The sequence below is a fragment of the Nannobrachium achirus genome (assembly GCF_963921795.1).
Source record: "Nannobrachium achirus genome assembly, chromosome: 22".
Classification (NCBI taxonomy): Eukaryota; Metazoa; Chordata; class Actinopteri; order Myctophiformes; family Myctophidae; genus Nannobrachium; species Nannobrachium achirus.
This window is the reverse complement of record NC_137829.1, coordinates 19773234-19799850: the sequence shown is the minus strand read 5'-3', so window position 1 is coordinate 19799850 and position 26617 is coordinate 19773234. Positions and strand designations below refer to the sequence as shown.

Below are 26617 nucleotides of genomic sequence, written 5' to 3'. Positions count from 1 at the left end.
CTTGGCTCTATAGCAGTGGTCCGCTCCTGTGTCTGGAATCTCTGGATACCTTGTTTAATCAGCTCTGAAGGCAAACACAGGTTGATGCTGGTGGTGGGTGTTCAGGAGCCTTATATTGTGTGTCTCCTTTGCCGCGATTGGCTCAAAAGAAGGTTGAACCACCCAGCCACGGTGTATGTTAACAATTGCATTGTCTTTTAAGGAAAAGGGCGGTAGCGTGGATTCTTACCCTCAGGGCAACAATCTGAAATCTGACGCATATCGTCTTCATAATATAGATGTCTATGACCTGGGTCACAGACAGGCTAAGCCGTCGTGAAAGTACAGTAACCTACATATGATGAATTCCTGAAGATCCTATATAATTCTCCCGGATGGAGCATATTGACCCAATATTGACAGTTTTATTGACACAAATTTTACATATCGGTCAAAAGTTTTAAACACAAAAAAGCTTTAGTTAATTTCCACTGTGGTCCTTAAATGTGTGGGAAAGCTGAGTGCCATGTGTCTGCGGTGGGGGTAGCAGAGACCTACAGAAAAATGTAAATAATAAACACATTCATACAATTTCCACTAGACAACTATTGCCAGTAACCATGGCAGAAACAACATGGTTACTGTATATGGACCCTGCTACAACTTAACTACAGTAAGTGAAGGTTTAGGTCCAGTAGTGATCATCTGGCTCAGAAACAGACATTGATTACCTACTGTAATGACAGTGGTGGAAAAATACACAAATGGTTTGCTTACTGTAAGTAAAGGTGTAATCACTGCAATGTAGAAATAGTCTGTTACAAGTAAAAGTCTGGAATTCAACATTTATACTTGAGTAGAAGTACAAACGTATTGTATTAAAATCTACTTAAAGTAACAAAAGTAGAAAGTACTCTATATGCAGAATGTCCCATTTCACAAGTTTTCAAATGTATAAAAATGTAGAAAGACCGAGCACTCAATAAGTTAAAAGAGGAGGAGAACAGGCGTAAAAACGGGGTACTTTATTTCATTACAAAATATTAAAATCCAACATGTTTCGACCGCTCAGGGTCTTCATCAGTTCATATATATGGCCTGATGAAGACCCTGAGTTTTTACGTTCGTTCTCCTCCTCTTTTAACTTTTTGAGTGCTCCGATCTTTCCTCTCTCTTTCAAGTTTTATCCAACTGATCCTAGAAGCACCCACCACACGTTTTTAACTTTGCTGCTACCTCCTGTGAGCACCTAGTTTCTCTTGTTCTTCGTATAGAAATGTAGATCTACAAGCTCACAATGCTAACGCATTGTGAGTGTGTAGATAAGCTATTTTCAAATGGACAGAATGTATAGGGCTGAAGTGGTTAGTGTGTGTTTTGTAATAATCAAAATCTACAAAGTAACTATAGTAACTACAGTTTGCATATAATTGTAGTGGAGTAAAAGTAGGCCTATACGACATTTGCCTAAAGTACAGAATTGTACTTTATTACATGGTTACTTTCCACCACTGCCTAATGACATTCAACACCATTCAATAGAGAAGAGAAACTAGAACTAACTCCAAGTGGAAAGTCACTGGATTCATTTATAATACAGGATATCTATGACATATCATATGACAGGGCCGGCAGTGGCTCAGCGATAGAGTGGCCGCTTGGCAACTTGAAGGTTCCCAGTTCGATCCCCGCTCCCCCAGAGGTTGTGTTGAAATGCAGAATCCAGAAATAGACTGAGAACCCAGAAATTCTCAGTCTAATTATACTTACATTTATGCCCAAGCTGTTTAAAGGGGAGAACGACTCATTGTCATTAATTGTTGCACCCTTACTATCAGAACCGTTAAAGTTTTTCTGTGAATGGACGGGTAACGCCTGAGACTCTTGTTCCCCTGACACATCACAGGTGACATCACAGTGATGTCGGATACTCAGAGCAGGGATCTCCATATATGGGCATAAACAGGTGACATCACAGTGATGTCAGATACTCAGAACAGGGATCTCCATATATGGGCATAAAGGGATTCTGTTAGGGAGCTCCATATATGGACATAAAAGGGATTGTATCCCAGATGATGCCCTGTTAGGAGAACCACACTAACAGAATCCATAAATGGCCAAGACAGATGGTGATGGAGATTAGGGCGAGGTCGCCTTTCGCTCTTAGGCGTCTTACTGGTCTCACTTGTTAGTTTTAACTTCAATAATGGCTTTATTTTGAAGTTATTCTGTCATTTACGTTGCTTATTTTGGTTTACTTTATTTGATACTTCCTGTCACTTTATTTTGAAACGTCCTGTTGCCGCTCCAGAACCCTTATAACTGATGCCTGCTAGGTTCACACATGAAATCACAAACACACTGGCTGCATGGCTAGAGTGAGACAGGTGGAGAAGGCACAGCAGCATATTTGACTGCAACATGGCTAGGTAAATGTTTCTTAGAATGCAACTTTCAGGCTCTATTATTGAAGTAAGGTTGAATCAGTTTAAGGAATGTTGAAGCAGTTTATTGTTTATCGTCCACAGTGCCTACCTGTTGCCTATGCTGTGTTTCTTTGGTGAACGCCAAGGTGTCATGGTGGCATTCCTGCAGAATTGGCACCTCCCAGTTAGCGGAGTGAGGTACAGGATGTTTGTTTGGTTTCATTGTTGATTTATTTGGAATTAATTAATTGTAATTGTTTGGTATTTTGGTATGTAGGTGACTTGTCAGATTTTGAAGACCGTAGCCCTGGGATGGCTGGGAATGTATGTAAGGTGTCCCCCTACAGCCAATAAGGGACCATCATTCCTAATGATGATGTCAGCAGAGTAAGAGCATCTTGGTAATGTCTTCATTAATGGGCGAAGACATTAGGGACATGAGGCCAGCAGTGCACACCTCGTGGCGCGCTCTTCTTGCGCACAAGTAGGCCATGTGTGGCCTGCTTGAGTGTGAGGCACAAGTTGGCACCTTGACAGAGTGCAGTTCTATTATTCCATTCTATTTATTCCATTTTATATAGTTTTCACTGTGTTTGACGATGCTTCAAATGTGCAAGAAGTCAAAATAAAAGCACCCGTTGAGAAGACCATCCAGCTTCGTATTCATTCACAAACCGAGGGCAGCTTCAGTTGTTATGTGGAAATAAGAAAGGGGTTTTTACCCCTGGATTCCTTGGATCATGACACAATCCAGGGCAGTGCCATTGCCCCTTTCTGCTGCTTCATTCAATATCTCTTCACTTCCTCCCTACTAGGCTGCAGGTGTAATCCAAGACGGACTTAGCAAGACGTGCCATCTCCGGTTTACTTCCTGTATCTGTGTGAAGTGGGCAGACGTCCCTTTTAGAAGATGGGAAGCAGGTTGGAGTCTATATTGTTTCCAATGGAATAGTGAGTGTGAACCACTTTAGCCCCATGGTCACTTAACTAACTATTGGACCCGATCTTCACATGCAAGCCACACAATTCCCAAAATTGTCATACTAAAATTACATTTTTCAGAGAGGCGAAGTCAAAAGAAAATCAACTTTATTATCGACCTTTCTCCCAGCAACACGCTATCACGGGATCTAGCACCAGTACATGCGATTTTCTGTCAGTCAGACGCCAGCGCCCACTTAGGAGACCATTTGTATTATTTGTGTACCATTTCGCGATTATTGGCTCCAATTGGGAATGTGTATCATCCTATTCATGGGTTGCATTTGTAGTCCTAAAGCGGCCATGTTGAGGACCAACACAGGTGTTTCAATTTGTCTGACTGCCATAGAACTAATGTTCTATGCCAATCTGAACACCTGTGTTGGTCCTCAACATGGCTGGTGTAGGACTACAAATGCAACCCATGACAATCTTTGGTGTAATGCAGCTTTGCAGGTAATCAGTGTGTTGCCGGATTTTGAGGAGAAAAAGCGACTATAGGTCTATAAACGTAGACCTATGAAAGCCCAAAAGCAACAAATACGTTATGTAAGTTTTACCACTTTACATGGCTATTTGAAAGTGGCAGATCTACAAGCTCACGATGTGCTGTGCCACGTTGAGCTTGTAGATCTGCTATTTTCAACAACAAAAAAAGAAAAAGAAAATATAATAGTTTTTAAACATTTTAACAACACAAATGTGGGTCCCCCATGGCACAAAATATTTTCATATGGGGGTCCGCGAAGTGTGTGTGTGTGTGTGTGTTGTGTGTGTGTGTGTGTGTGTGTGTGTGTGTGTGTGTGTGTGTGTGTGTGTGTGTGTGTGTGTGTGTGTGTGTGTGTGTGTGTGTAAGCAACTACACTTTTAAAACAAGCTTATTATAAGCAGACATGGCAACGCTGGTAAACAGGAAACCCATTGATATGGGGATCCCCACCTCCACGTGGCCATACATTTTGTGTTTTCTTCAAAACACACTTTTGCTACTACTCCTATAGATTTTGTCCACAACACACACAAATCGGTACACATTGTATCTCTGGGCTCATGTGATCAACATGTATGAGAGATCCATTCTAATTGGCCATATAGCTTCCAAAATGTGTGGGCCCTGGGTAGGCATCCCGGCCTGGCGGAGACCTGTTCTTGTATCTATAACATTATGTTTACCTATATTATTGTTTTTATTGAGGACCACCACACTTGTACAATTTATAACCTAGCCATCCTCTTAATCATATATAGGCCTATATTTGCTGATAAAGAAATTGGGATAGTAAGGTTCAGTTCAATCAGTTGCATGCATATAACTATAGTGCGTATAGGATATAGCCATAGGGCTAAATGTGGATATGTCCCATTCCCTGCAATGCCCAGTACTGTAAAGTGTAGCCTAAGTATATTCTTTTTTAAATTAATTTAGTTTTTATATTTATCACCACTTTAACATTGACTTTGGCGAAGAAGAAGAAATAAATATGGGCTATTATTGTCAGATAGTCACTCGTCGTCATATAATAACCGAATGGAGTGGACTATTCGGGCTACATTTTAACACCATGCAGCCAGGTATAGGCCTACGTTGACTTTGACTCAAGTGGTTTTCGGATTTTCTTGTGGGTGACTACTTTTATTTCAAGTAGCCTATCTTTACTTTTAAATAAATGGGCTATAGGTTTCCAGTATTTTATTGTAGGCTACTTTAGGCCTACACAGTCTACTCGGTCAGACGCAGGACTGAGCTAAAGGGAGTGTCGCATACGGGTGGTATAACTCATCCCAAACATCAGTCTTCCATTGCCCGGAGCGAGAAACCAATTCTGTGTGCCCCCCACACACACACCTCCTACTTCAGAGAAACACTCAAAACACTTTTATCCGCTCCATATGGAGTCCCGAGCTCAATGCTTTATTGACTTTTAGATTTATTTCATTTAATTTTGCGAGAAGAGAGGAAAGGAAACCGGTCGCGAACTAAACCGTTACGCGATGAGAAGACGGGAAAAGTGGAAGAAAGAAATAGCAAAAACACGAATTTCATCCATTTCATCTGCTAAAGTTAAACCAGTGATGTGAAAATAAAGTTGATTCTTCTTCTCGAGTCTTCTTAACTAATGATATGTGTTTAATAATTAAGTCTGTTTGCCAATATTTTGCGACTTTCTTTTCATGCAAAGTAGGCCTACTTTGGGGTTTAAATCTATACCCACAGTCTGCCTATCGCAATCAAAGGAGTTTAGTTGGGGCTAAATCTTTTCGTGTAAAGTTTAGCCTGCAGTTAGGAGTTATTAAAAAGTCTTACTTTCAACGAAACATCACATTTGAACATTTAAACACGCAGTTTGGCAGGTCAAATTATGACCCTTTTATAGCCATCTCCGAGAGCGAGCTAATTTTATAATAATTATTTCATAACGTTTCGGCTAATTATAGCCTATATAGGCTACATTTTCGTAGCCATATACGGTGTCGCTTGCCGAAAATGGGTTTTGCTGTGCAGAAAAGATGAGGCTTACAAACCGTAGATGTATAGACCTATACTATTAGTCCATGAGACTGTTAAGAGAACACTCCTCGCCTCAGTGTTTGTTCATTTGTCCATTTGTAGCCTAAACTCCGGGTGACCATTATGATTAGACGGGCTATAGGCTACCTCCGAGTTAAATTAGCTGCCATAAGGATATGGAGGAATGCTATACACTGTTTCTCATACAGTCGGTCGGTCATGGACAAATGTGTATTGGTCACGACCCGGTAGAAAAAAAGAAGAAAATATATATATATATATAGGCTATATATATATATATATATATATATATATATATATATATATATATATATATATATATATATATATATTCCTACATTATAAAAAAAATAGATACAGGCAATATTTCAAAAGTATGTTTAAATAATTATTTACATTTTAAAACAAACAAACAAATCTGAGAAATACCATAAATAAATATAATAGCCTATAATAATCATTAACGAAGTAGTGAAAATACCCAATCTACAAGCTCACAAAGCATTGTAAAGCTGTGCGTTGTGTGCTCGTAGATCATTTTCACTAGTAGTTTGGGTCCCGGCCGGGCAAAGTGACGGGTCTGGAGCTGAAACGTTAAGAGAAACCACTGCTTTAGTGGGTGATGTGACGTTAACCCTAGCTCTGGTCCATCGCTTTCACCTCCCGCATTGCTCCCGGTGAAGCTCTGACAGACCCATCGGGAAACGCATGGACTCGAGATTGTCGGCCCCGCCGAACGCTCAATACTAGTGAAAATAAACAAAACCGTTTCACTACTCACCAAACCAAAGGTCGTTTTGCGCTGTTGAAAGTCTATTCTCCGCGGTGGTGAACCCCTCAGCACCCCACCTACTCTGTAAAATACATTATTTTTGTCATGAAATAAAACGCACACACCTCAGGCCACCTAGCGGCCACCGCAGATACAATGGTTCACAACCCGGAAATAAGCGGCGGTCGAGTTGGATGCACTTTATTTCATGACAAAAATAATGTATTTTACAGAGTAGGTGGGGTGCTGAGGGGTTCACCACCGCGGAGAATAGACTTTCAAAAGCGCAAAACGACCTTTGGTTTGGTGAGTAGTGAAACGGTTTTGTTTATTTTCACTAGTATTGAGCGCTCGGCGGGGCCGACAATCTCGAGTCAATGCGTTTCCCGACGGGTCTGTCAGAGCTTCACCGGGAGCAATGCGGGAGGTGAAAGCGATGGACCAGAGCTACGTTAACCCCTGCTTCCTCTGCTGCTTGCTCTCTCTCCCCCCGGGGTCACAGGTCAAATGGGTGCGTTTTACTAATTGAATATTAACGGTGCATTTCACTGTTTCCTCCTACACCATTCACATGATGGCACGTGGCAGTGTAGTAACGACGAGTAGGCTATAGTATGTATAGGCCTACATTTACAATACTTACTGTATTTAAGTTGCTTTTTTTTTCTTTCCTTTTTTTTCTTCTTTAGCCTACTTGAATAGGCTATTTGGATTTTTGGATAGCACTCCACTTAATTCGTCTCAAAGACACATTATTTTGATATACGTATATACATGGCAGCATTAACCACTTAACCCTTTTTTCAATAGTGAAAACAGCAGATCTACAAGCTCACATACAACATGTCAAGATGTGATGTGCTGTGAGCGTGTAGAGCTGCTATTTTCACTATTATTTACTGTATATATTTATTTTTAATTTTCTGTAAATGCTTCTATTTTTTTATTAAATTATGAAATTAAACAGGAAAAAATGCACTTTGTAAGTTGTAGTAATAATTAGCCTAGCTCTGCTAGACAGTCCACCCATGTTAAAACAAGGAGGGGATGATAGATACTGCAGTTAGTTAGCTGCATGCATTATAGTCTGGCCAAGCCAGGCTAGTAATAATTGACCAGTCCAGGAGCATGCCTATCTAATAAAGTACTGAGATTATGTCCACTACTGCATGTTGATGGTATAGGCTACTTGCCAGTTGCCATTAGCACACTGCACAACACACTTCTCTTTTCGTGTATAAAGTAAACTGGCCTAATAATACAGCCATAATAAGTCTCCGTTAGTTTACAGACTCCGGGGGTTAAAATCTGGACTGTGTGGCATTGAACATTTTGCTGTGTGTTTTTTCTTTTTCTTTTTTACTATTGCGCTCGAGTTCGCTATAGACGCACACAGACGCGCTTTCCGGATGTGATCTGCTGAATTAAATCGTGTTACCGAAACGATGGGAAAGTTACGCATAATTTAACACAGCAGATCCGATGTTAAAAGCGCGTGGCATGGGTATTGGAGCCAATTTGTTCCTACAACTATTCTTAATTAGCAATTTGTTGAAAGGTGTGTTATTAATAATACATGCATTCATTTATTAATTTTAAAAAGCTGAATCCAGCTATTTCCGTTTATTTTGTGTCCAATGTGCGCATATAGGCTAAATGCGAAGAATATAATATATAAGCAATCGTTCTCCAAAACAAAGGTCTTGTTTCATGTGCTTGGAAAGAGTTGAGGGGAAGAATCTAGCGGGTTGTTGTCCAGCCAGCCGTTGTGCACATGGGCGGACAACAGGAAGCTATTAGAAACGCTTTGTCTCACAATATGGATGGAATAGATTGATTGAGATTAGTGCGCTTATTTTAATAGCCGGGGAACTGTCAAAAGCAGAGACATTTGGTCTACATATCATGTGCTATTATAGTTCACGTTTCATTGGAAATATGCAGCGAGGACTCGCACACAAAGGTAATTCAGACTATTTTGGTATTGTATTTTAAATCAAAGTTCGCGAGGAAATTCCAACGTGGACTGACTGAATCTAATGCAATGACTAAAACTCTGTAATGCTGTGCATCAAGTGTCAGCAATAATAGTCTACTGTTAATTTAACTCTGAGAATGCGCAAATGTTTGTGTCTCTGACTTTTGACAAATTAAAACATGTTAATGACTGTACCTCGGCTCGTGCTGTACATTTCTGTCTAATAGATATTCATATTCAATTAATCAATCAAAACGTAGGGGATTTTTACTACACTCAAAATATAGCTAAACTTTTCTCCCAGTTGAATTTGGTTGTGTGTCGGATCTTTGCACGTTTGACCCACTATAATCTAGAATAGCGCTCATTATGGTCAACATTGTTAATGAATACATGTTTAGTTATTATTAATAACGCAATATAGGCCTACGTATAAAACACAGGGACAGCTGACATGTGAACTTGCTACGAGTTTAGCAGCCCTTATTTATGTAAATCTAATTATGAAATTATTTGTGTGAATCACCTCATGGCTACAAAATTATATTCAAGTTTGCAAAATGTATTTCTGTAGTTCGTAAGACCCTCCCCCCCTTTGCTATGTAATGCATTTTTTATTTTTTATTAATATTAGGTGTGATAAAAAATACAAGTTTGTAATATAAATATATTGTTCCAGTTCATTATTATTATCTTGGTGTAATATAATTCTTATTTTTATTTTTCTCTATAAAAACATGTGTGTTTGGAGAATTGGAGACGGTTGCGTGTGTCGGGCTGTTATGAGGCCGTATTTATATTAAACTCCAGATGTAGGCCATAAACAAAACTGTCTGGCTTTGGAGGACTATAATATGCGCTGTTGTCCTCCACGCACACGGACCTGCCCCAGACCCATGTCGGATCCCTCACACGGGCCCGTCTGTTAACCCAGCAAACGCGCTCCTTCAAGTGGGAAGATAAACGACTTTCCTTCGCGACGTTTTCCAGCCGCATGCAAATACTATCTAATAATGCACATGCATGCATGCATGGCTGGAAAACGTCGCAAAGGAAAGTTTATCAAGTGTATGCCATACATACACTTCATACATACACCCCCTTTTTTGTCCCTTCAACCAAATAATGTGGTGTTGATCGGGCCACGGCCACCTGTCGTGTTTTTGGGGCTTTGCGTGGCCTCTCAGCTGTTGAGTATAGCAAGCACCGCAGTAATGCCACTTTACCCCCCAATCCCTAATGATGCATTCAACAGCGGCCTACACACAACGTTAAATAATCCCCACTAGTGTTCATTTTTACCCTTATAACTCCGAGAATGTATAAGATATAACCAAATGGACACGTGAGGTTCCATTTTGTACAAATTGTACACCCTCGGAGACGGAGTTCAATTAACCTCGATAATTTTATACAAACGCGCCAGGCTAGCGCTTTACTTGATGCCAGCCAGGACAACGATAACATTATTGCTGGACATTCACATTCAACGTCATAACGGTTTATAAACTGGTAAATAGGCGCCACGGGGTTGGGGCCTACACTGAGGTCCCCCAGCGTGGCGCACGATGGAGCCCGCACGTTGGAGACCCTTGAGCTCGATCCTCCAAACGTTACCAAGCCACATGCAGCCAGGCCCTGCCTGCATGGCCTATACGGATGGTGCATGTGACCGTGCTATTTTATCCAACAAACTGGACACCAACCGACACGTTCGCACAATGACAAAGTTATATAGGATTATTGATTATGCACTATAAACTGCATTTTGCGGATATGGCCCAGGTTGTGCTTTAATTCACGAGGTGATCATATAGGCTGTAAATGCTATAGTTGTGCTTGTGCATGATGGGGGCCATTTTTTCCATCAACCTTTCCTCCGAGTCAGTTAATTTAACGGCGGACTGGCCGAGCAGCAGCCAGAGTCCACTTTAGGGTTCGTCTTCCACTCAGACCAGGGCGAGCATGTTTCCCTCGTCAGCCATTGGATGATATATTTTGGCTTCTCTCGCTTTCCCCGCGCCTCATTGGACGCGCCGGGCTTTGACAGCTCAGCGGAGAGGGGGCCGGCTCTCGTGAGCCCTCATGCAACAGGGGGAAAAAAGTTCTCCAGAAGTGAGTATCAATCAGACAGCAAGTCAGAGAGAGCGACAGTCAGGGAGAGGGGAACCGAAAGACGCAAAAAGAAAGCTAGGGGGGGGACCCAGACGCTCTCCGGGACAAAGAGGGCGACAAGGCAAAGCATCAAAACACCGTCTCCGAGCGACACGTTCCCGTGCGTCACCGGGATGGAACGCGACAACACCAAGCTCACAAGAAGAAGTACACAACACCGTTGATAGTCACAGTTGGGATTACTACTTTGGACACTTTTTGTTTTTGAGTTTTGGTCCCGCTGTAAAAACAAAAAACAAAAAAACAAAACAGTGACGTATTCTTCTGTTGTGTTTTTTTGCTGCTGCTCGCTGCTGGACGCGTGGACTTTTGGGGAGTTTAGTGTGTTTTTTGGGTGCCTCTCCTCCTTCCTTTCCCCCCTCGGGTGGATCTTGTCCCGCCGAAGAGAGAAAATAATGACTGACAGGAGACGCTCTGCCGCCGCTCTGAGCTCAAGAGCCCACGCGTTTTCGGTGGAAGCCCTGATCGGCTCGAACAAGAAGAGAAAGCTGCGCGGCTGGGAGGAGAAGGAGCTGGAGTTGTCTATGGAGAGCCTCGCCACCGACGGCTCGGACCCGGCCGCGCACTGTCTGGATATCGACCCGGGTCAGTGCGCGCAAACACGCGTTTGCATTTCCACACCGAGAGTTAACGCCTATACTACATGTTGTAGCCTACTTTCTCCCATCTAGCCTAAATTAACACAGTTTTTTTTATAGCACGACTTGATAGAATGTATAGTTCCGTGTTCTCCACTCATCAACATGCTTGGATTATATTGAAGAGATATATGAATATAATATTAATATTAATAATAATAATAAGGGAATGCCAAAACTAGGCCTACAACAATTTAATTTGCTTTAAGAGATACGGTAACTTGTAACGCAATTCGACTGTTTTGGTTAAGCTAAGAAGATTGATTCCAACCATAAGTTGACATACAGGCCTGCAGAGTGGCCCCTGGTGTAATATTTCATTATATTATTCCACACCGCGTCCGCCTATTAGACATATTGTTCAATTCCACACTTGATTGACAGCAAATCAACATGTAATCCATCAATAATAGAATAAGTGTAAATATTCTGCTATATTTCCCCTTTGCTGAGAGCAGATCGCTAAAGGTTACTTATTATTGCGCAATAAAAGCATCTCTCTTGCACCGCACACTGCTTGGTTCTCCACGCAGAACACGAAAGGCTTGATTATTCTGAGAAAGTATTTATCCTCAGAAATGGCACTGATGAAGGCTCTCTAATCTTATCCCACTACGAAGAATACGCACGACGCTTTGTTGTTTCCAAGCCTTGGCGTATGTGTTAATACTCTGACCTTTCACAACAAGACGTCAGTGAAATCCACGGGAAGAACACGGGCCATGTCTATAGGTACTATGTAGGCCTGTGTATGCATGCATGGCGTTGTGCACGGAAATAAGAGTCAAAACAGTCTAAAAATTATTTTCCTGGGAGTGTATGGGCCTATAGGAATGGCGTGCGTATAACATGACCAATATTTATTTAATTGAAATATACAATTCCTAAACTTGTTCGTTGAAACTGTATATTTGCATTATGACGCCGTCTTTAAATAATACATTATATATAAATATTAATATCAATTATTTAAGCGGCTTGACCCAATTTACAGTATTATTTGCCTCAGTCAGGAGTAACACAAATATATAATTATAATTGAATTATTGCGTTCTGCTGGTTTACCAAATTTGAATTAATTTAGCCCATACAAATTGGAGTTAAGATACATGTATTTTTGGCTATTATCTCAAACAATTCCAAAATCAGAAGCTAATTTATTTGTCTTTGGAGAGGGATTGAATGCGCGCGGCATTCAGACAGAATCCAGAGGCGAAAGGAATGATTTCAATAACATAACAGACAGGATGTTGACTTCTCACCCCTGCATCGTTGGCTTTATTTGGAGCTTAATTGAGACGCATAAAGCAGCTGTGTAGGCTATAGGTTGTTTTATTCTCTTTAGACACGAAGAAAACACTTCATGCATTTTGGTAGCGAAGCTTTAATTTATAAGCAATATAGGCTAACATGCGACCGTACACCTGCACATATCTCAAGTTTACAGCACAGTTATAGGCCTAATGATAATAATTATATGATAATAATTATATCATTATCATTCATGATATTTTTAAATATAAACTATTCCATCTATAATAGTGTAAATCATAATTCATTACACCTTGTTTTTTTTTTCAAATGTGAAATTGCAGGTCTAAAATAATATAATTTCCGAACACTGTGGTGGACTTTCTGAAAGGGTCTTTTGCCGAAAATAGCGGATCTGCAAGCTATACACACGCACCAACGCGTCTTGATGCACGCACATCTTGTTGTTAGCTTGTAGACATGTTCTTTTTCGCCTTGCGAAGACGACCCTTCAAAGTTCAAACGTTTGACAGTGTCAGTCAGTCAGTCAGTCAGTCAGTCAGTCAGTCAGTCAGTCAGTCTGTCGACGGCGTTAGGCCTATACACAGACAGAAAATAATAATCATAAAATGGATCTAATAAAAGGTTACTTTGTCGGTGTTAAATGAATACTCGGGGTTGTGCTGTGCAAAATAAGTAAGTAGTGTATTGATTATAAGTAGACAGTGGCTCTCATATTGGCCTTGGGGTCCCTCCCAGTTACCCCAAGGCCAGGCCATATTGGCCTTGGGGACCCCCTCCCCCCAGGGGGGTCCATGGGGGGTCCATATAGCTAAATGTGTTAATATAGTATATCAAAATCAGTTTGGCAATTTTAACCCTGCATTATTGGAAAAAAACGTGCAAAAACGTAGAATATTTTTGATCTTGTAGCGGGTCCCTGCATGGCACAACACTATTGGTTCGTGGTCAAATACATATTCGGGGGTCCTTGGCTGAGAAGATTGATTGAATACTTTATTAGAAGTTTGCACATAAACAGGACAGTAGGCCTATAGTTCACTGATAACAAGGTCAACTAGAAGGATTTTGCATGGGCTTGTTTAAATTGGGGTCCCTTTTTTCCTCTCAATTCAAAATTCAAAAGCAGCACTGAATTATAGCCTATTATGGGGCCCGTGCTGGGGGCCCCATACATGCAGGCCGCGGCTCCCCTGCATGTCCTTGGGACTTTGACACGGGCTTGTTTTAAGGGGGTGCCGCAGCTCCACTGGTTGAAAAGCACGGTCCTCTCGGGTCTCCGAGGTCCAACTTATTAGCAGCTAGTTTCCTGGCAGGCAGCGCACGGCGCGGTTCACCGGCCGAGAGCGCGGCTCCGTTTGACGCGTCATTGAAAAGAAGCGAGTCTCTGCGGTCAGATTATGTGGTTTTTGAAGAATTCTCTCACTGAATTGACTTTTTCCCCCCCCTCCTCTTTCGAGTTGACAGGTCATATAACATCTTTATTAGCCTTAGACAAGTCGTGGACTGAGGGAGAGTTCAATTGAAAAATCTGAGAAATGCAAATAAGTGCAAGCCAATCTACATTCCTCACTCGCAGATCTCTTCCCTTTCCTGTGTGGGATTTAGACCAGTTCATTTAGCATTTAGACTCGAGTGTCGAGTCGATCGTTTATGTGTGCGCGCGTGCATGCGTGCGTAGACAGCGTACATTCACAACACACATTTCTTTCAGCGTTTACCTACAGGGCACAGCACATAATAGCCTTGTAGGGCCTATACATATTTTACATTTAATATAAATGATAATTATGGCCCAACATCTTGCAGTGCCACCAATTGATTGATTGAACATTTTATTAGAAGGTTGCATAGGAAAAAGTACAGTTTCATATACAGTTCACTGGTACAAGGTCAACTAAAAGGAGATCCCAGTAAGTTTTACGGCATATTTACACAGGATCCCTTTATATAATGTATCTCATATAACATTGAAAGACAGACGGATAAATAAGAATAGAATGTGGAATCACAAAATCAGACATCTCTTTATTCACAAATAATCTTCCAAACTATTTCTTTGCTTTTTGTGGTATAGGCCTACCATTACAAGGCAGACACTTTTTCATTTCCACATAGGCGCTACTGTGTGGGTGCCATTGAACTCTACAACGTCAATTAAGAACACATAGGCCAGTTAACATGTTTTAATTAGCCTAGGTTGGCCAATTTCTTTCATAAATTACTTTAGCATGTGCACGTTTATATAACCAACTGCTATATGGCTTTAAACAGTGTTGGACAAAGTACTCAACCCCAGACAGTAGGCTACTTGAGTCTAAGGATAGGCCTACTCCTGGTCAAATATTAGGCCTACTCAAGTTAAAGTTGCCCAGACAAATTTGTACTTGAGTTAATTCTGGAATTGTATTAAAAAGCAGGCTATACATGCCTAGTATTCAAAGTACAATTTACAAAGTAGAAAAAATATCCATAACAGTGGAAAATAGCTGATCTACAAGCTCACATCACATCTCAACACTCTCTGTTTGTAGATTGTATATTTTCACTATATGCATGCAAATAGGGCTTATAGGCTATACGTTAATTCATAATGTAGCCTATATACTTTTTCCCTTAAATGGAGTAAAAGATAACATCTATTTGTCTTTGAAATGTAGTGGAGTAGTCATATCCAAAAATACAAATACTCAGATAAGGTACAGATACTTAAAAGATGTACTGAAGTAGCTGTATAATAGAGATGTTGAACACATTATACGAGGCGGATTAAACCTTTTTACTGCCTCCAGGGGCGTCACAGGGGGGGGGGGGAGTGGAACTGAGTTACTAGGGTCCAAGTTGGAGGGTCCTTAATTATTTTATACTTTAGCTATTGAAAAATAGCAGATATACAAGCTCACAGCGCGGCGCTGAGTGCCGCGCTGTAAGCTTGTAGATCTGCTATTTTTGAAAAGTTGTGAAAAAATGTGCAAATCGTTGAATAGACCTATATGTATTTTTTAAGCGAACATTTGTAACTCAAATGTTGCTTCTGGGGGGTCCCTGGAACTAAATATTTTGAGATGGCGGGTCCGTGGCCAAATACATATCATTTTGGGGGTCCTTCACATGAAAACGTTTGAGCACTGACTATTTTTCTATAGTTAAAGCACAAAATAATGTGTAATAATGCGTTCCCAGTGTAAATGGGTTAAACCCTCTCCCCCTATGAAGAACATTCAATGGGGGGCCCGCAGTGAATCCTTGTACCCAGGCCCAGAATTTGGTGCGACACCCCTGATTGTCTCCTCTCTCCGGGTCTCAATCACATGTAGCTGAAACAGGTGGTGGTCAATGTGGCTTGGGTTACTTTAGCAATGTCATGGTTGGCAAAGATAACTGCTGGCCACTTTAAAACTTCATCAAGAGCTGAGGCCCATTCTATGCAAATGCCTTCTAAATCAGTAGTTCCCACACTTTCACGATTTTTCTAATAACATTTTCAAAAATAGCATGCAGACGTACAAGCTCGCAGCGTGTCACCAAGTGAGCTTGTACGTCTGTTATTTTCGAATAGCCGATGGTAAAATATTAAAGGACACAGTTGTTGATGTATTGACATATTATCTTGCTTATTGTATTGATGTATTACATGCTTATTGTAAGTCGCTTTGGATTAAGAGCGTCTGCTAAATGCCTAAATTGTAAATTGACACAGATGCTTTCCCGGTTTTACTGGGTTAAAACCATGTTGCTTAATTTAAGGTCTGTCGTATAATGGTGTCCTGCATCTGAAATTAGCAAATCGGTTAGTAAATCATCTATTTCCGGCACATTTATAGACTAAAAGGCCATATCATGATGATCTAATACGTCGATCATGTAGGCCTTTACTTCACCATGATAGCCTATCAGTAACTTCTATAGCGCCCAGTTGAAAACTCTCGTCGAGAGGGTGTATAGGCCTACTTGTCGCTACACTATATATACTCATACTGCAGGTACAAGCAGAGTTGAAAAATCTCTTGTTCTTTCATCTACAGGCTATACATTTCATATTCCTTATGAAAGGATTCGCAGTATAACAGAACAGTGGAGGCAGTTTATGATAACTTGCGCTCCATACATTTATCTGTGTATAAAGAATCCTTTATCAGAAAAATACAGTTCTGTGAAGAAGAGATTATCCTCTCTCTCCACACACACACACACACACACACACACACACACACACACACACACACACACACACACACACACACACACACACACACACACACACACACACACACACTCTCTCTCTCGCTGACACACACACACACACACACACACAGATGTGTTGTTTTACCTGGTCTCTGCCGCTATAATATATATATTTTTTCTATTCCGTTTTGAAAGGCAACATTTCATATAGGGTGCCGTCGGTGGGTTGTATTTGGGTTTCGCGTATACAGGGGCTCCAGCTGCCCCGGCCTGCCTGACTCATCGTGGTCCAGATGTGAACGCTAATGGATGTTACGATGTAGCAAAGAGGACTGTGGGGAGTTATTGACTTGATTAAATTCAGGGCCCAATTAGTGGCAAATGGAATTGGATGTTCACCCCTATTTAATTAGGCCAGGCATGAACTGATTGCAGCCACCAACCACACAAGTTATACAGTATCACTAGTGAAATCCCCCGTGTTTGTTTAAACCCTGAGAGTGTAACAAATGGAACCAAATGGACCCTTAAGTTACACTCTCAGGGTTATACTCTCTGGAGTGCTCTGGATCTTTACAGTGTTATGTATGTGTGCGTAAATGCACTCGTGTTTTTTCCCAGACCCTGGCTTATACAGTACGTACGTGCAAGTGTGTGTGTGTGTGTGTGTGTGTGTGTGCGCGTGCGTGTGTGTGTGTGTGTGTGTGTGTGTGTGTGTGTGTGTGTGTGTGTGTGTGTGTGTGTGTGTGTGTGTGTGTGTGTGTGTGTGTGTGTGTGTGTGTGTGTGTGTGTGTGTGTGTGTGTGTGTTGTGTGTGTGTGTGTGTGTGTGTGTGAAAGAGGTCCATGGAGCTAACCACAGCAGATGTCAGGCCAGCACTCTTTGCTGACTGGACACATTTTTCATCATCAATAAATGTCAGCGTCTGTTCAGTCGTTGCGAAATTCTCCCTCTGAAAATCTCAACCCCCGTCCTTTCTTTTAGAGATATATATCAATGAATGTTTTTTTTTTCTACCAGTTTACAAGCGTCATATTTTCATGTGTCAGACCTTTCTTTCTCCCCTCCCATTATTGGATGTGAGAGTCCCTCCCCCTCTTGAACGTGACATGGAAGTTCTTGAATCCCTGGTTATCACTGGCACACGCAGACGCATGCACGCCACACACACACGCACGCGCGCGCACACACAGTTCGGAACAGTGAAACTGGGAACAAGCAGAATACCACAGTAAACTCTGTGTGCGTGCGCATTGCAGTGATGTGCTGTGGTGAGTGGCAGCAGACAGCTCCTCTGCTCTGATGACAGACAGGCAGGCCAACAGCGCCCAGCCCCTATAGGCCCTGCCGCCTGCATGGGTCAACCTCCAGAAGGCCCTGCCTCAAGCCTCGCAGCCTCATGGTCAACAGCCTCTCCCATGTTTGCCCCATAGTTCAAGCGGCCTTGTTGAAACAATGTTCTCGTTTGTTTCTAAAAGAGAGCTTCTGGGATAACTCTGCTATTTTTGAATAGCCAGCACTAAAATCTGTGTGTGTGTGTGTGTGTGTGTGTGTGTGTGTGTGTGTGTGTGTGTGTGTGTGTGTGTGTGTGTGTGTGTGTGTGTGTGTGTGTGTGTGTGTGTGTGTGTGTGTGTGTGTGTGTGTGTGTGTGTGTGTGTGTGTGTGTGTGTGTGTGTGTGTGTGTGTCCTATATAGGCCTGACCTCAAGCCCCCCAACCTCAGCCTCTTCCATTTTTTCTCTATTTCAGTCATTTTAGTTTTTCCTCTTTCACATTTTCTCCTCAAAGCCAGGCTGCTTCACATGCAGTCAACATCATAACATCAACACAGCATTCTTCTCACCTCTCGTATAGATGTTCTATACCATTGTACTTCATTTGAGGGTGTTTTGTGAAAGTACAGCAAAAGTAATGTTATACAATAAAGTTACAGGGCACAGAATGTGTAACTTTTAAATAAAATTTAATTTAACAGAAGTACATTGAGAATGTTACTTATGTAACTCAACATAGCAGTATAACTTTTACTTTTAAAATGAGATATACAAAAGAGAGAAGTATAATTTGAGCAACGCACGTTCAAGATTTGAGAAAATAATTAACATGAGAACCCTCATATACCATAGAATCACATTTTAGTCTGTCCCCAACAGACCACCGTTGTTTTTGTTAGACCTTCTGAATTTTTCTTAAATTTGATCTCCAATTTTCTAATATTATATTTGATATTGATAAAATCTGACTCTGTTTTATGCAATATATGTACTGTGCAGCTTGTATCCTGTGTTTATTCCAAACAACAAATTAAGAGTATAGCAACCTTGGTAAATAAGGCAGTAACCTATCATTTTAAATGATGATTCATGAAACAAAAAAGTAAATGATTTGACTCTTACAATGTGGGCACCTTGGGCTCTCGGCTTGGTCTCAGCATCTTGATGCCAACATGATCTTTGTGTCATTGACTTTCAATGAACCAAAGCTATTATTAGAGTGAAGATAGGCTTTGAGGAAGCCAACCGTGGCTCTGGCACTCATCTTCAGTGTGTCTGGGATGTGCATGGATGGAGCCTCAACTCCCTGTCCCTCTCTCTTTCTCTCTTTCTCTCTCTCTCTCTTTCTCTCTCTCTCTCTCTCTCTCTCTGTGTGTGTGTGTGTGTGTGTGTGTGTGTGTGTGTGTGTGTGTGTGTGTGTGTGTGTGTGTGTGTGTGTGTGTGTGTGTGTGTGTGTGTGTGTGTGTGTGTGTGTGTGTGTGTGTGTGTGTGTGTGTGTGTGTGTGTGTGCGTGGCACATGGACACCATTGAGACATCTGTCTTAATTGAGGTGTTGCATTGCACCAAGGTCTTCAAAAATAAGATGAAGCAACTCTGATTTGTGAATATTAATTCTGATTCTGAAAACGTATAAATCCTATGGACTGTGCAGACTGTCAGCGGCATTATTGGGTAAATGCAGACTTAAAAATTAGGCCCAGCATTATTTCTTATCGTTTGTAATTCCAGTATATTGAAATCATATGCAAATGTCTAGCAGCTCATTGTAGGACATCATTTCACAGCTTAGGTCTACTTTTAAAACAAGGATATAGTCAAGAGGGCGGGAGGATTGTCTGTATAGCCTACTGTAGGCCTATGAGTATAATTTATCTTCTTGCCAAAAAAGAGCAGATCTACAAGCTATAGGCTGTTCTTTATGTTGTGCTGTTATGGATTATGAGTAACTATAAATTAGGCTTTAGGGCTGCCATGGCACTGAAAAGATCTCTCAAGAACACGATGAAAAGTCTGGGCCCCGTCTCTTCTTTTCTCTCCCTCTTCCTGCGGTCTCTCCGGTCTTCTCTCTCTCTCTCTCTCTTTCTCTCTCTCTCTCTCTCTCTCTCTCTCTCTCTCTCTCTCTCTCTCTCTCTCTCTCTCTGCGGTCTCTCCGGTCTGTCCTCCCCTCCTCTTCCCGTCACTCGGCGCTGTGTCTTCATTCCCTCCGCTCTTCCAGCGGTCCTGGTCGGCGTGTGTGTGCGCGCCAGCTCGGTGGGTGAACCGAACCTGGGACGCTGTCCAGTGTGTGTCGGCAGCTTTGAATTTGCATAACCATTATTTGTATGGCCGGGCCGGGCCTGCCAAGTCATCATACATGTCAGAGTCAGAGCCCTCAATAAATAATACATTATTAGTTTCTGGTCCTCCTCCCCGCCGTCCCCGGTTCGGTTCTGAGAAAGAGAGATGGCGCGCTGCGAAATTATTTGTTTTTGTTTAAATTGTCCAAGAGGATCCGTTTAATTTGGCTGTGTTGTAGGCCTATAGCGCTTGGATATTGGATATTTAATGATTTTGGAGATTTTCAACAGAATGATGATTAGCAAATAAGCTAATATAGGCCTATAGTCTGTAATCATGCTGTGGAGATTTTACTGAATTCCATTCTAAAGACATCTTTTGTTTATGCTATAAACACTCAAGAATAAACCTTAGCCTACATGATACAAATTATTAAAATAGAACCTAAATAGCCAAGATGTGGACTAGAAAGCGAGTCAAATTGCGGCACTTTGCCCCCAATTTATAGGCTGCAGGTGATTTGGATTCAACCGCGGGAGCCACTATAGGCTACTATATTGCGCCAAGTTTCCTTGCATAAACGCCGTATATTTTTGAGAGCAGCGCATTATTTTCCTAATCTCGTTGATCTCTCCTCCCCAGACTCAGAGGCGAGCCCCGGCTCAGACGGAGAGGGTCTGGCCGAGAGGACGTCGTGCTCCTTCGGCTCCCCCGCGGACCTGCACGCCCCCGCCGGCGGAGGGGAGCCCTCGCCCCCGGCCTCCATGGAGGAGATCCAGGTGGAGTTACAGTGCGCGGACCTGTGGAAGCGCTTCCACGAGATTGGCACCGAGATGATCATCACCAAGGCTGGAAGGTAATTCACTGTCTAATTAATATAGGTTTTTATCGGAAGGTCATTTCAATTAATAAGCTTTGTTATGCATACACACACACACACACACACACACACACACACACACACACACACACACACACACACACACACACACACACACACATGTAACAACACACTTTGGGCCTACCTTTTTCTTTTAGTGTAGGAAATGTAGCCTATAGCCTAACCAACTGTTGCAAAGAAATGGGTACATTTAAAAGTGACACTGAGGATTTTGCTGTAGGTCCAGGATGCCACCGCCTATTCGTGCATATTAGACTACTCGTGGTGGCTAAAAATAAATCCAGAGTTTACGTGAGGTATCGCAGTGGACATATGGCACACACTGCGCATTTTACGCACAGTCGACCAGAGGCGTCAATTGGGTATGGCAAGCTATGGCAGCTGCCATACCTTGGCTACAGGGGGAAATAATAAAATGTACTTTTCATCGTGCCTGTTGCTAAGGTATGGCAACATGACTGGTGTCTCGCCCTCGCGCGCGTGCAAGACACCAGTCATGTTGCCATACCTTAGCTGACGCCACTGCAGTCGACCGTGCGTAAAATGCAGTTCAGTATGAACAAGCCTGTGTCGCAAGTTAAAGGTTTGAATTGAGCCTAGTTCAAAATCTGATAAGAAAGGGGGCACGATGGGCCCTAAAGGTGAACATAAAGAGCAGAGGCGCGTACACACGCGCGCACCGTTTGGGTTTCATTTGCGGGCTCCTCCTCGGTGTTAACACACTCTGCAGAGGATTTTACTGCACAGACCCACGCGAGCGTGCACGCGCGCGCGCGCACGCGGGAATGAGCGCTGCACGGTATGTTTTGGAGGGGTGCTAATGTGTTGCACATGCACAGGGCAGGGCTCCGGACGCTGCTATAATCACGGGGCCTGCAGGAGCCTTCCTTCATGACGTGTGAGTGCGAGCTAGGGGATTCCATCATGTGACGACCTGCTTCTAATTAATCTGCCTTCAAACGTGTTTTTGGTTTTCTCTCAACAATTACAACCCAAACCGAGCATATAACTTGACCTGCACCGCTCTCAGAGGGAACACCTCTCTCTCTCTCTCTCTCTCTCTCTCTCTCTCTCTCTCTCTCTCTCTCTCTCTCTCTCTCTCTCCTCTCTCTCTCTGTCCCCCCTCCACGCCTGCGGCTCACACGACTTTTACGATTAAAGACTCGGCGTCTATTTTTCCAAAGTACAAAATTATTCAGTCATATATGCATAGGTCCATATAGTCTATACTAACTGTAGTTTACGGCTTCGGGAATGCTTCAAAAAGACGTTCGGCGACGGTGACGTGTCAATTTGGTCCAGGAATAATAATAATAATAATAATAAAATAAAATATAATTCTTGATGCTACTGGGTTAATTTAGGGAACTTCAAAGAAGTTGAATGACGCATTCAATAGGTCAAGCCTAGTAACGCCATCGGGAGGGATTTGTTTGTCAAAAAGAGCAGATCTACAAGCTTCATCAAGAGTCATTAGTTTTTATAGTCTATATTTATTCTCTTTTTGCAAGCGACACTGTACCGTATTGAATAGGCTAGTAAATTAGGCTTAAATTTAAATCTCTCTCTGTTCTGAATATTCACAACAAACTATAGGCTTAAACAACAATCCTTCCTCGTCGTAGGCCTGTATACTTTCGTTATAAACCTTTTTATGAATTAGATTTAAATTGGTAATGGCCTCGTAACCATCCCTCTCCGCTGAAGCATAGTGTAGTAAAGGCCGTATAGCTGTGTGTATTTCATGCCCTTGCTAATAATAACCCTATAAATTCAGAGGAGAGGGGAAGTAAGAAAACAGCCCTCTTTTCTCATTATGAAGGCCCAGATTTATGACGTTTAAATGAAAAGAAAGGAGAGAAAAAAAACAGCGTTTGAAGTGCAAAACGAGGAATTAACTCCAAACGTCTCCCTCTCTGAGTAGCCTAGACCTTTATTTATGCTTCTTGCACCGGCTTTCTGTTTTTGAGCAGTTGTGCACAGTTTTGAGGTGGAATTCGTGCACTCTATAAACCCATATTAATAGAGTTGTCAAACATGCTTTTACATTCCCATTTTCATATTTAATATTTATATTCCACTTTTTTTTGCTGACTATACCAATTGGGATGTAGCATGCACCAATGCAATATGCCTGAATTCCCCTTTCACTTATTGTCATGCCGACACAAATGGAAGAAAGTAGGCTGCTCAAGCCTTGAGTTAAAGTATAGGCTACTCCTGGTCAAATACCCAACAAGTGAAAGTTGCTCAATCAAAATTCTACTTTTGAGCATACTTGCTATATTATTATTCAAAAGTGCATGCTTTATTACGAAGTAGCCAACATTTTCTTTTTAATATCAGTGTATAGCTTATTGAAATTAAAATTTCAAATGTTTTCAGAAATAGTAGATAAAAAAAAAAAAAATAGGGCTTAATCTATTCTTGTAAGTTTGGGTCCCAGGGGTCCCTTCCAAATATAAATATGTTATCATCAAGAAAGCACTGCAAAAAAAAAAAAGAAAGCACTGTCCAGGTTAATACATTTTTTCTCGTGCTTAGCACTTCAATGTGTCCAATATATATATATATATTGCAGTACATTTTATTCGCTGGTAAGATTCTGAATAAATGCATAATTCCACATTCTTTACGGGTATCTTTTCACCACTTATATAGTGGTCAGTACAAGTATCAGAGGTCGGCAATAGAGATAATAGACAAATATTCCTGCAGATGCGCTATATGATCTACAATATTTACCGCAAAGATCACAGACAGAAGAATCATATATACATGAAAGGAATCTTCCAGCTTAAATATAACCGCATCACTGGGCGGATGGCTCGCCAAATTATAGCCTATATATATCTATCACATATAGTTGTAATCACCACCAAGTAAATAATAGGAATATAAATAGACATAGGCCTACTCTTGTACGTATACATTTAAGAGATGGCAAATGTTGGGGGGGAGGGAGGGGGGGGGGGGAGTCCAGACAACAGCATATAAAAGTGAAGACACGGTTGACATCCACTGTCTAATTATCATAAGATTAACTACATGTCTTGGTTCTACGTGTGTGTGTGTGTGTGTGTGTGTGTGTGTGTGTGTGTGTGTGTGTGTGTGTGTGTGTGTGTGTGTGTGTGTGTGTGTGTGTGTGTGTGCGTGCGCGCGTGCGCGTGTGGGTGTCTGTCGTGGGGGGTCCTTCATGACCTCATCTTGCTGAGTACACATTGGCTGATCATTTCTGTCATGGCCCTCCCCTCCCCTGGGTGTTGAGAGTGTGGTCTGTCTCTAACAACACACGTTAGCTTATAGAGTCTTGTAAAGTGAAATCCTCAGAGTTCATTTGACTCTCAGGGAGCAAATGGAACCACGTACGGGTCCATTTGGTTCCTACTGTGCACTTAAAAATAAGAGGGATTTAGTGAGTATGCTTAACATATGTATTGACCTGTAATATAAAACGAGCATGGAAGTAGGCCTACATTAATTATTCGGGAGATTGTTATCACATAACATTTTATTAGCCCTCACTCCAGTGTATTCACCTGTGTTTTATGGAAGTATAATGTAAGTAGTAAGTACACATTAATACCATGTTATATATGCACATAATACCGTAATTAAAATCTTCATATTGCTTCACATAATTCACTGCAAAACGTAAATAGTTTAATACTTATTGCAATATTGTGTTATTTGTGTTTGAATGTATTCATTCATACCTTTTGAAAGTAGAATAATTCATTGGGAGATCTTCATGTATTATTGTTTGCAAAAATGGAGTCAGGATTTGAACTACAATGCTTGAACTTTGCTGTGTACGACACAGTTTAGTGGGCCTTTGTAAAATAAGGCACTGCCACTCTGGCACTTATCCAGCTGGGTTCGCTCAATGGTACAAACACACAAGTGTTATTGTTTTAACATTTTGCATGGTCACCCATGCAGCAATTTGTTCACATTCAACAAAAGCCATGTCAAGATGGCAAATCATCCTTTCGCCTGTCCTGACCCATAGCATTTAGATCAAGCAAATGGGAGTGTTGAATATGTCCTGGTAAATAATTGTAAAAAATGCAATAATATTTCATGTCTCTCAAATTCCTACTCATGAAATAATCTTATGCCAATCTTTTCTTTTTGTTTTCCCCATATTTCCATATCAACATGTTACGGTATTTTAAAAGTCTAAATTCTTCTTGATCAAGATCATGCAAACTCATGTATAGGTGTAATAATTGTGTCACATTTCTATGCGAAATCCGGAGTGTTACAGTAATTCATCAATTAGTGAATTTTCTTTTTTGCACAATTAACTCTCAGAAAATTACTAACTGTCTTTGTCCATTTCCCCTCTGGTTGTCAGTGACATAGTTTCGAACCTGCAGTTCAAACCAATTCAGGGACATTTTAAGAACAATTGAGGAAATCTTCCCACCGCGCAGCTGTGGTTGTCCCATAATATCCTCCATATATTCTGTCGACAAAAACAAAAACTTTATGGATGGACAGGATATAGGCTATACACAGTAAAACCATTAGGGTATCAGGCTTAATTTACACATTTGGTTACATGTTACATCAGGCTCACAGTTAAATTAATCCACACAGGGTTGATTGTCAGCATCATATTTTAACCATGCACCATGTCACTGTGATTTCATAACCTGCAGCTGTTTATGCACTTTGTGTGTTCCTTTCTCTATATTAGGGATGGGACGATAAGCGATATTATCGTTTATCGTGATAAAAAACACTCATGATATTCGTATCGTGGAGATTTAATTTATCGTGATATCGTCCTCCGTCATGCACTGGGTTCAATTCACCTTTTATTTGCCGAGCTGCAGGGGTGAGATGCCGTGGGCTCGGTTGGGCTCGGCGAGCCCAGACTTATTTAGCTGCACGCACGAGCGCCTCACATGCACGCACATGAATCATCACGTCACAAATTTAGAGGGGCACCACTTCTAAAATCCATATCACACCACTGCCGAGTGCATATCCGGTACCACTTAAACCCTCTATAATTGGTAAAAGGTACTTATAATATACATACTTGATTCTTTTTTTTCACTTTCTATCAAATGTCTGACGCATTGTGAGCTTGTAGATCTGATATTTTTTGGCAAATGTTCCGCCCCAGGATAATGGATTTAGATTTTCACGATAATACTGTAAATCGTGATTTCTTTTGTCACAATAAACATGATATGAATCATGTTTTAACCTT

General features: G+C 41.4%; 1 protein-coding gene across 2 annotated transcripts in view; it reads left to right on the top strand.

The window, feature by feature from the left end:
• Positions 1-11239: 11239 nt before the first annotated feature.
• The window catches only part of tbx15 (T-box transcription factor 15), a gene marked incomplete at both ends in the record, with an annotated part of 70567 nt that continues 55189 nt past the window's right edge, over positions 11240-26617 (top strand). The window contains 2 exons of one of the 2 annotated variants that reach the window (XM_080753797.1): positions 11240-11429; positions 21138-21345. In XM_080753797.1, the coding sequence (XP_080609923.1) occupies positions 11240-11429; positions 21138-21345 (398 nt within the window). Of the gene's footprint in view, positions 11430-21131; positions 21346-26617 lie in introns of both variants that reach the window. The other variant, XM_080753796.1, reaches the window with a different exon arrangement.